Raw genomic sequence first — 11195 nt, forward strand, 5'->3', positions numbered from 1 at the left:
GGCTCTCTTCACATTGGTGGAATATCAACGGAACAGAGGAAAAGTCTACCCCGGGCGCCCGCGTTACCAAAATGAAAATTGGCAATTGAGATGATAAGAACCGCGGTTTCCTTGTGCAGAATCACTTCCAAGGTAACAGATATAACATTAAATAACATACATTCTTTGCACCAAGAACAATGTTTTATGTTCCAAGTCTCTTATCTGTCTCTTCTAATGACTTCCCTTAGCGGGTTGTTAGTACTTGACAGCAGGTCTCCGCGCGGGGAACTCCCCCCCCCCCCATTCCACATTCAAAGGAGGTCCATCAGAGAACATGATTGGCAATTTTCGTCATAATCTGCACATTATTAGCATCAAAATTGACACGGCAGTAACACCGGGTGTTTTTTTTTTTATTTTATGTGCCTTTCTTCAAGTTCACGGAAGTCCCTCCAGGAAGTAGCAAAAGGGGGTTGGGTCTCTCCCTCCCTTACCCCAGTGGTGGTTTGTCAGAGCCAAAGGCGTGTGACGAAATAATGCCGAGAAACATTATTTCCGCCCTCCTTTGGATTGAGTCCTTTCTTTGCAAATTAAAGTTTCATTAAAAAAAAAAAAAGACACGTTCGTTTGTTTGTTTTTAAACTAAAGTACCCGGAAGGTCAGTGATTCGAGACAACGCCTCACCTGCCAATAAAGTTTCAAGTATTTCCCAGATAAATTGTGGACTATGGTGCTCGGAAAGCAGGAAGCTAAAAAATAATAATAAAAAATAGAACGTAAATCCCTCGCCCTGTTTCCTGGACGAGTATTGCTGTCAGTCTCACACTCCCTTTCCTTTTTACTGGCCCACCCTCAGCTTTCTCATTTGTTTACCGCCCTCCCTCCAAAAGAATAAGAAGAAAGTAGCCAGCCTCTTCCAGTTCAAGAGGGCAGGAGCAGAAGGAAACCATAATAAGAATCGCGTTTCCCCCTTTCTCTTCTCCTATAAAGCACCCGGTTTCTTTGCCCATCAGTCGCCACAGGCATCTCTGTGGCAAATTTCTGCTGGGTTTGTGCGCTTCGTCCTCAGCCAGATCCCCACTAAATGCAGGAATTGGGGTTTGCCTTTGAGATATATTATTTTAAAAGATGCCCAAACAGTGCGTTTGGGTTGCGCCGCTGGCAAAAGCGCCGGCCTTCGAGATGGCTGCTACTAGAGCAACCATTGGCCATGCTGGCTTAACCCGCCGCTCAGCAACAACTCGGGCTGGCCACAGGTTAGCCATCCTTTCTGCAGAGGACCAAGGATAAGGTGCTGCTTAGGTATCAGCCGTGCTAACCACCGTCGGCTGCAGGTCAGAGGCGCCCAAGAGCAGTTCCCATTGCTGCCAGCAGGGGGAGCGAGGCAGCACCCTCCGTAGCTTGGACGGGTGCATTGAGTGCAGAATGTCTAGAAACGATCGTTCTCCAATCCTAACAACTGGGGGTGCTTGTTGGGTGTGAGGAGGGGGCGGGGGAGAGAGGAAGCACAGAATGTTAAAAGGCCAGTATGTTTGGGGCTGCGCCCCACACCTTCCACCTCCAACCACCCTCTCCCAGCAGCCATCTTTTTAAATCAGGGCCGTGAGAACAACAGCAAAACAACAATTATTAATTATAGTACTTTTTTTAAAAAAACACCTTTTTGCTAGAGTTCCAGTGTATGCCCGCCCCTCCCCTCCCCTCCGTTGTACAAAACGGTTCTCTTCTGCCCTCGGCCACCCCGGCTCAACAGCGCCTCCCACTGGCCGCCGGGGTGGGGGGGCTGGCTAGTTATCTGGTCAACGCGGCCTCTTCCCGCTGGTCTGGGGAAGGGACGGCGGTCTTGCTGAGCACGGCGGCCGAGTAAGGCAGGAAGCCGCTCTCCGAGCGCTGCGAGGCGGCCGCCGCCGCCGCTCCGGCCGCGGTGCAGGTGAAATCCGAGCCGGAGGCGCGCGATCCCAGGGCTGCCGCGGCTGCGGCCGCCGCCGACTGGCTACTGTGGCAGCTGAGGCAGGAGCAGGGCGCGGAGCCGGCCGGAGGAGCCGTCGAGGCTGCGGCGGCGGCGGCCGCGGCTGCAGCTGCAGCGGCCGAGGCGGCGGCGCTGCTGTTGAGGCCGGCGGCGGCGGCTGCGGCGGGCGACTGGTAGAGGCCCGGGTGTCTGAAGCTGCACAGCAGCTCGGGCCGGGAGTAAGGGTGCGAGAGGGCGCGGAAGGTGTCCAGAGGGCGGATGGAGGTGGCGAAAGGTGAGGCGGTGGCCCCCGACGCCGCAGCAGCGGCCGCGGCCGCCGTCACCCCGACGTGCGGGTAGTAGTGCAGGGGCACGTGGGAATGGAACGGGTAAGGCAGGCTCCCCGTGGCCGCCGCGTGGGTCATCATGTACGTGTAGAAGCTGGGGTCCGCCGGGTGGGGCCACGACATGGCCAGCCGCTGCCTCTTGTCCTTCATCCGTCGGTTCTGGAACCACACCTGGTGGAGTGCGGGGGAAGGGGGGGAGAGAGGGGGAGATGTGGGGCAGCGAATAGGGAGGTGGGGGGGACACACAGAGGATAGGACGGCTTAGAAACGGCAGCAGATCCACAGCAGCGCGCCACGCCCCCTCCCTCTGCCGCGGGGTCAGATGCGAAGCCTGGCGCAGCCCTTGCGCCACGAGGCGCAGCTGGCAGTGCTAAGCCGCCGCCTCGCCAGGGACATTGCTTGCCCCACATGGCCTAAGTTAGGTTTTCGAACCAGCCTTAAACCTCCCCAACTTGGCTGGCCCGCTCGATTCAGGCTCTTCGCCGGGCTCCGCGCTTCTTCCGTTTGAACTTTTAGGCCGCAGAGATATGAAAATGATTCTTTGCCCCTTCTTTGCGCGCCGCCGGGGTCGGGAAACTTTCCCCTGCCGAGCAACCATCTCTGAGAAACTACCGTGGCTGCGCTGTCTTCGATCTCAAAAATGAAACCGTTCCCCCGCTCCCATTCCGTATTAAAATATTATCAGGGATGTCAGCCCTCTCTTATTTCAATTGAGCCTAACTGAATTCAGTGGGAGCACTGGGTTGCTGTTTTTTCAAAGTTATTCATTTTTAACAAACCTTTTTTAATAAACCTTTTTTTAAAAAAAATAAATGACCAAGATTGCAGATCAAGTTGCAAACCCTTATCAACGCTACATTTATTTTCAACGACCAAAACAGGCAATAAGTCTCCATATCTGCTTATTGAAAAGGCTGAGAGTTCTGCCCACGGAAAATACCCTTTGCAACGAAATATATGGATGTTTCTGGTCTTCCGGTTTACCTTGGCTCCCTTTCTGTTTATCCCATAGCGCACTATATAGCACGTGATTCAAAACCATTCATTCGGAAGCGATTTGGTCCGGCTACAGAAACCAAATGTTCGTGTTCTTTTTAAAACCGTAAAAGCCAAACACGGTTTGATTACTGCAAAACTATTAAGGCTTCCATTTCTCCCGATTCTTTACGGTGTCGAAGGTAGGGCCTTCTCACCTCAGACTGCGATCCTAGGCACGTTTACCCGCGAGTAAGTAAGCCCGGTTGAACATAGTGCGACTTACTTCCAATTAAACTCGTCCAAGGATAGAGCGCAGCCATTTGCCTCTTCCTCTCAGATGAGGTAGAGAAGAATCAGCAAATGGAATAGAAACCATCTGAGGGAATAACGGCGTGTGATCCATTTCTAAATCGACTCCAGTTATTAAAAAAAAATATGTTTCACATTAACTGCCTTTCTCCTATTTTTTATTTTTTTATTTTTTTATAAACCTTTTGAAAATTGCGAGAAACAATGGGAAAAGACTGTCTATCTCAGGGGGGGGCGGGGAGAGACAGACGAGGTTGAAAATAGCTAAACAATCTGGTGGGAAGAGTGGAATTCTCTGCACGTTTATCTGGTCCTTTTTCTATTCTCCTTGGCCTTGAAGAAGCGGAGGCTTCAAACGCGGCCTCTTTCGCTGCCCGCAAGGCGCAGCTGGACCGAGGCTGGAGCTCTGGTGGTTTAAGAACCCGAAAGAAAAACAGAGCGCGCGCAAAGCCAGGAGCCCTCCGGCAGCCTCCCTCGCCTCCCGCAGCCCCGGCTTGCCCTGATACACTACTGTACCTTGATGGTAGTCTCCGGCAGGTTGAGAGCCGCGGCCAGCTCGCACCTCCTGGGCCGAGAGACATAGTTCTCCCGGTAGAACTCCTTCTCCAGCCGAGCGATCTGCTCCCGGGTGAAGGCGGTGCGGTACCTCCGCACTTGATCCGCTCCGGAGCTGGAGTTCCCCAAGGCGCTGCCGCCGTGAAGGCTGCTTAAACTGGAACCCGAGGACGAGGTGGTGGTGCTGGGCGTGGAGCTGCTCTCGGAATATCCTACGGAGCAACAACAATGACAGCAGTGAGAAAGCATCAAAGAGCGATGGCTCTTCTCCAGGAGAAGAAGGGATGAGCTGGCGGGCGGGTTTCAACCAAGCGGCAGGCGCCGCTGGCAATCTGGGCTCTCCCTGATAATTAATGCTGGCTGTCATGGATACAAATTGCCGCTGTTAATAGAATCAATAAAAGTTTCTTTTCTTTTCTTCCTTTTCTTTTCTCTTTTCTTTTTTAAACACGGCTTCATAAGCAAACTAGACGCCTTCTTGTGAAATAAATAAATGCAACTCTCTCTGCTCTGCGGAGCAAATTAACCGAGGAACAAAGTTAAGGCAGGCGTTTTCCTAAAAGCGTCCCTCCAGCGGAGACTTCGCTGGTCTTTTCCTGTCCCTGCTTCCCTTTACTTTTTATTTCGTGGGAACCAAATGGTGTCCCTAAAAACCCAAAGGCGTGCCAGTTCGCACTGTAAGTGAATTTCCTCGTAGAATATCTTTGGGCGAAAGGTAAACAGCCCCCGCCTCCTAGAAAGATTGATCTGTGGTTATAAATTTGCAAGTTGCCTCCAGTTATGATCTATTTCCTAACGGACGCTTCGAAAAAGTTGCTACAGCGCTTTGAGAGATTACGCTGTATTAACTGTAGGATCGAAGTTAACAATGCCCAGAGAAATACTATTTTGGCTTGGGGGTGGGGCGGACATAGCGGGAAGGAGAAACACCTAATGCATTAAAAATAACGATAATACATAACTGCATTTTTAGTGAAAGCATCAAAGAGAAAGTCAGACAGACACACAAAAGAATATTCCTAGGAATAGAAACTCGCGCTGGACTCTAAATGCAGCCTCTAATTGCCGTCTTGAAGATGCCCCGTTATGAGCTGTATTTTATAATTACACAGTACCAAAATTGCGCAAGAAACACCTGTCTACACACTCCGTAGAGAAACAGACTGGTGTGTTTTTTTAATAAAAAAAACCAAAACGGTGTAAGTGGCACTTCGTTCTCCAAAACAAACAGGAGAAATATTGTGGAAGATATGCCCAGATACACTCAGAAGGTGTGCAACGTTTGGTGGTCACAAATACACCATGACAATCCTGTTCACTTCGGTATAGATTATAGAAACGCAGAGTGCGGGAGTGTGCAGGTCAGACTGGAGATCCCTTTAGCACCCTGGATAGACTGCCTGGTCTTGAGAAGCACAATAACACGCCAAAGAGGCTTCCACATTTGAATATCCATATTGTACCTGCCTGTTCCATAAAGGACCAGCTGACGATCCCTTGGTATTTAATGTGCTGCTTAAAATCCTGATCTTCTCCAGGAAAAGCTGGAGGGGGTGTCAGGGTGCCTTGGATTTCTCCCCATCTCCCCCCACCCCACCCAAGTTCTTACCCCAGTAAACGCCCGCTTTGGAGTGGGGTGGGGTGGTGGCGCCGGGGTAGACGGGGAGAGAGGGAGAAAGGGAGAGAGAGAGTTACCTTTGTTATTGTTTTCCTTCAGCTGGGAGGAAGTGAGGCTGGCGGGGGAGCGGAGCGCAGAGCAGCCCACCTCCACGTCGCTGTTCATATCTGCCTCTTGAGCAACTTCTGAGTAATGGCTAATCTTCTTCCTCCCTTCCGAGGGAGGCAGCTCCGAGGTGGCGACGCCGACGCCGCTTTCGCTGCTCTGGTGCTGAAGGTTGAATAAAGTGTCTATTTCGAATTTCCCTTTGGCAGGGATGTCCCCTAAAGAGGTGTGCAGAGAAGCGGAAGTCAGTCTCGGGCTCAGGCGGCCGCCGTGGGGCGAATTTTCGAGGGCCTCCAATACCACGTTGCCAGCCGAGTCGGACAAATTCGCCAGCCTTTTGCCAGCCGTGGGGCTGTGCAGCCCTCGTTCCATCAGGATCATCTCTTTTCTTATTCTTTCCATCATCTCTCAGCTCTTCCCCCCCCCCTCCTTGGGAAAAAAAAGTATATATATATATAAATATATATATATATGTCAAGGTTGCAAAGGGTTCGTCCTCCTAATGATGAGCCGTGCAGCAGGGGCTAATTCGCATTCAGCCCGGCGAGTGTCTCTAAATATTATTATTACCTCTTTTGGAAGGGGAGGCGTAAAAAAAAAAAAAAAAGGCGAGATGCAAAAGCGAAGGGAATGACTGGTCAAAATGACCCATACATCCTTCCTAGCCCCGAAATGTCATTCATCACGAATAGGGAGCGCTCGTCATTAAGGTACGGATGACGCTGGTCGAATAATCATTTATTGTAACAGGTTTATAAGCAAATAAATACAAGCTCCTGTCAACGGATAATGAAGGCGGCTTCGGAGCAGACAAATAGATCCAGGTAGGGAGGCAGAGGGAGAGAAAGAGAGGGAGAGAGAGAGAGACCCGGAGTGAAGAGAAGAGAAGCGCTTGTCCTTTGCTCGATCAGATCTTGCATGGATTGCTCTGGGGTTTGGCCTCTGGGGTGAAATTGACAGTCTGATTAATAAAACGAGCTGAGCAACATTTCCCCCTTCATTTAGGTGCATCATTATGCTCTGATTCCCCCCTTTCTTTCCTTTCCCCCTTTTTGCTGTTGTGTGTGTGTGAGTGAGTGAGAGAGAGAGAGAGCGTGTGCGTGTGTGTGTGAGCGCGCGCGCGCCTCTTGGCTTCTTAGCTCCTAACGATGCAAGCTTCTTTCTCGTTTGTCCTCCTCGGACAGAAACACGGGGGCTAAATGACAGGGGAGACTTTGATTTCTAGGGAGGAGGGTTTCTCTCTCTCTCTCTCTCCTTAAAGAGAGAAAAGCTGCCAAGGTGTGTGTGTGCGAGAGAGAGAGAGAGAGATCCCACATTCAGTCCTCTTTTAATCACCTTTCTTTCCTATTTAAGAAAGCAGGCATCCAAGACGTCCCAGGAAGAAATCGACTCGCCCTTTCCACCGGGACAAACACACACACACACACACACACACGGACTTCCAGACTTAAATAACTATTTCTGCAGATACGTACCAGCCCAAAAAGAGCATCTATCGCGAGCTACAGCCTGTGCGCGCAACCATTAAGAGTAATCCAAGGGGATCTCAGCGTTATTTCCTTAACTCACCCGCAAACCATATATATATTTGTGTCTATGTGTGGTGGTAGTGGGCAGGCGTGCGGGGGGTGGGGGGGAGGGTTTTTTTTCTTCCTTTCCATAATCCTGTTTATTGACGGAACTAGTCTAAAGTCCTTCCTTCGCCTCTGGCTCAAAATCCTCTCCCTGGTGGAATGACGGGAAGCAAAAACAAAAGGAAAGAAAAGTTCGGCGGAATCTTAAAGACATGATTCAAAGCACCAGAGAGGAGTAAAAAAAAAAATTCAAAAAAAATTCATTAATATATTCATTCAGCCATTCTCTGCCTAGATTTTTCTCTCCAACCTCCTCCACCCCTTCTAAAACGAAGCCCTGATATATATATATTTAACGCTTTTGGTATATATATAAAAAAGGCCTGGATTGCAAAGGCAAATAGCGAGAGCCGCCATTCTCCTCGGCCTCCTCCAACTCCCCTTCCAGCCACCCTCCTTCCCTTGTGTAAAGTTACCTGCCTCTCCGTTTCCTCCCCTCTCTCTTTCTCTCTTGGTTCGGAGAGATTCCGGGGAGCAGCCAATCTCTCTGGGCGCCCAGCGGGACGCGGGGGGCCGCGATTCGCCGGCCCTTCCTCTCGGAAACTCTCTCTCCGGCGAGAACTTTGATGGTAATATAATGACGCCGAGGGCAAACGAAGATAAAGCCGGCTGTCATTAGCATCCTGGGAGCACCTCCTCGAGAGGTACAGCGCCCAACCTTTTTTCCACCCGAGGAAAGCCTTACTGTTGGGGGGTTTCCCTTCTCTCCCCACCCCCTGTGAGATTCTGCTAAAGTTTATATTTCTGGCTGGGGGTGGAATCCGATGGAAATGCCTCTCCCGCGATACGGTAACACCTCCGCCACACACACCTAGAAAAATGCACTCTTCTTTCAAGCAGAGGAGTGCCTGGTGCTTGATCTGATACGAAAAAGCTTCCTTTCAAAAGGAACAGGGCGCGCCAGTGTTAGGGCCCGATCCAAGCTAAACGAGGCTGCAGTCCTGCTACATACTCACCTAGGGTTAAGCCCCATAGGACTGTCAGGGGCTTTACTTCCGAGTAGATGCGCAGAGGCTTGCGCTCTGAAGCGCTTTCAAATCCCTTTGATTCCAACAGTGCAGAGCTAAGCAGGTCCGCCATTAAAATGTGTTTAATTTCTGATTTAGACGTGCTTTTAATGTGCATGATGTTGACCCATTTCTCCCAGATGTTGGGTGTACCCTGGATAAAGTCCAGGGCTCTTTAGCCAGAGGGCAAGTAAAGGGCATTGGTGCTCTCACTTGCGCTCCCCCTGATAAGATCCACTTTCAGTGGGCTTAGGATGGTGTTGCCACGGATTTCTGAAGAACACCTGGATCCTACGTAATAATTTCCCCTAAAGTGACTCAGAAGTGTTTGTGTGTGTCTGAGTGAGTGAGTGAGTGAGAAAGAAAGAGAGTAGTTTGGTCCAAGATCCTCTTAAAGACTTCATGGAATATTAACATTAAATTGATTCTACACATAATAGCCAGATTTTTATAAATCCAAACCCCCATCTCTGTTGGTTCCTGTGTTAAGGCTGTTGTTGCAAAAGCAACGAAGGCCCAGTGCGCACCGTACCTTTAAAATACATATTTAAAGCACATTCCTCCCATCTCACAAAGAATCCTGGGAACTGTAGTTTGCTAAGGGTGCTAGGAATGTCAGCTCTGTGGTGGGCAAACTACAGTTCCCATGATTATTATTTTTGGGGAGGGGTGTGTTCTCTTGGCAGTCCAAGAGCCCAGCGGCGCCTGAACGTTTATTGCGTCATAAGCTTTCCTGGACTGGAGAAGCCACAGGACTCTAAGTCATGAAAACTTCCGCCACAACCAGTGTGTTAGTCAAGACTCTTTACCATAGATTTGTGGAGTTGCAAGGGGCCACCAGGGTCATCTAGTCCAACTCCCTGCAGTGCCCAATGTGGGGCTCGAACCCACGACCCTGAAATTAGGAGTCTCTTGCTCAGTTACTGACGGAGCTATCTTCGTTGCTCTTGTTGGGTTTCTTCCCCTTCCCAGGTCAACTGTTCGAGATCGGTTGAGGCTCTCTAAGGGGGTCTGTTCTTCATTAAACCCCATCCAACCAATTAAGGCGAGCCTTCGGTGGTTGCCCGAAGTGCGAATTTCGCTGTAGAAGCCTGGGTGCGTATTACAACAGGAAAGGATGAAAATGGCAAACAAATTGGAAACAGAGCATGCGCTTGTGCGTAGAGGCATTTGAGAACAGGATCTCCTATTACTGAGCAACATTCAAGGTGCAAAAATTGCATTTCTGTGCGATCCTCTATTGCTACTATTACAAACCCCTCCCCTTTCTCAAAAGCACACAAGGAAGTAGAAGCGGATAACGGTGCGGTTAGGAATTAACCTCTTCCTGTCTGGTTGACCAAATGCCCCTATCCTGACAAGCGTACCAGAGCCCACCCGGTGACTAAACTACGACGACAGCAGCAGTCTGCTCTCTGGCAGTCACTCTCCCGTTTTAAACTGGAGCAGAAACCAGTTCCGAGATGTTGTTTTTCTGAGTCCACACAACTCTCTCTACGTTCCTCCCTCCCTCCCTCTCTTTTGCTGGGATCCTATAAAAATTCCACAGAACTTGGAATCCGCCAGATTTCCGCGTGAGCGTTCTTGACTGTAGACTAGGCCTCCGAGTTTTGCATATCAGAGGATCGCCAGCAAAAGAAACCCTAAACCTAATAATAATAATAATAATAATAATAATAATAATAATAATAAATACTATAAGAGTGATGCTGTCCTCTCTAAACAGACAAGAAACACCATTTGCCTCTGAGTTGGAGAAGACATGCATATCTATTTCCGAGGAAGCTTTAGCCACCGCGTGGGAGTGAGTAACCAACCAGTTATAAAATGGGAAGCGGAAATCTGCGGGCGGCTTTATTGCTGTCGTTTGGCGCCCCCATCCGTTTTCTCAGCGGCGTTAACACGCGCGATATAATTATTTTACTTCTTCTCCCGGACCCCCTTTCCTTCGCCAGCCTAAAACCTTCAGAAAACCGACGTCTTCAGCACCCTCTCCTAGAATCACGAAGCCCCCCCCCCCAACCTCCGAATTGATTTCCAACCCAGCCGTCTCCTGATCCCTTCTCCCTTCGAGGAAAATAGCTGCAGTGCCGAGCGCGCGTTTCCAACTGAGACCCTTCAGCCGAAGGAGGGCTGCAATCGTCTGGACTCCCCAACTCCCCTTTATTAGTGTTATTTTATATTTTGCACCTTTTAAAGAATAGCAGTCCTCGAGTTTATGTGAGACCTCTTTCAAAGTTTGGCTCTCTTCTCGTGAGAGGGGAAAGTTTAGTGCGCGCCGTAAAAGGCAGTTTAATAATCATCAGCTAAGTAGATATTGCGTAACGACGCCGACCGCAGCCAATGGCAGCTGGTCATTACTCTCCAGAAAGAAAGCAAAATAATACTAATAAAGTCGTTATTTGATGTTTTATATTCCTAGACAACTCGATTAATGGGCTCGAAGGCTCTTTAGAACTATTCTTCGTTTAGGAAACTATTTCTGGGGGTTTAAAGTTGTTGCTCTTGTTGTGTGTGTGTATGTTTTTAAAGACATTTTAGAAATGGGGAATGTTAGCAGACAAATGTACAGGGCTGGTTTTGCTTGCACCGTGTTGACTCAGTTGTCCTTATAAGTTTTATGTAGCTGCTACGGCCTGAAGCCAAGCTTTAAAATAACCCCCTCTAAAAAGTTGAGCCCTGAGACATCAAAGAATAAGCGACCCTTGTTTG

General features: G+C 49.6%; 1 protein-coding gene and 1 long non-coding RNA gene across 2 annotated transcripts; one reads left to right on the plus strand and one right to left on the minus strand.

Annotated features, from left to right (window-relative positions):
• Positions 1 to 1721: 1721 nt before the first annotated feature.
• Positions 1722 to 6247, minus strand: EVX2 (even-skipped homeobox 2; the record flags this gene model as incomplete). The annotated part of the gene is made up of 3 exons (XM_083582148.1): positions 1722 to 2448; positions 4081 to 4331; positions 5815 to 6247. 3 exons carry the CDS (start codon positions 6245 to 6247, stop codon positions 1774 to 1776), a joined length of 1359 nt encoding a protein of 452 aa, XP_083438274.1. The 3' UTR covers positions 1722 to 1773.
• A 3010-nt stretch (positions 6248 to 9257) lies between these two features.
• Positions 9258 to 10896, plus strand: LOC310751173. The gene is made up of 2 exons (XR_014542425.1): positions 9258 to 9578; positions 10210 to 10896. It is a non-coding gene; the product is annotated as an uncharacterized lncRNA (long non-coding RNA).
• Positions 10897 to 11195: the final 299 nt, after the last annotated feature.

This window comes from Podarcis filfolensis, assembly GCF_964270895.1.
Source record: "Podarcis filfolensis genome assembly, chromosome: 1".
Taxonomy (NCBI): Eukaryota; Metazoa; Chordata; class Lepidosauria; order Squamata; family Lacertidae; genus Podarcis; species Podarcis filfolensis.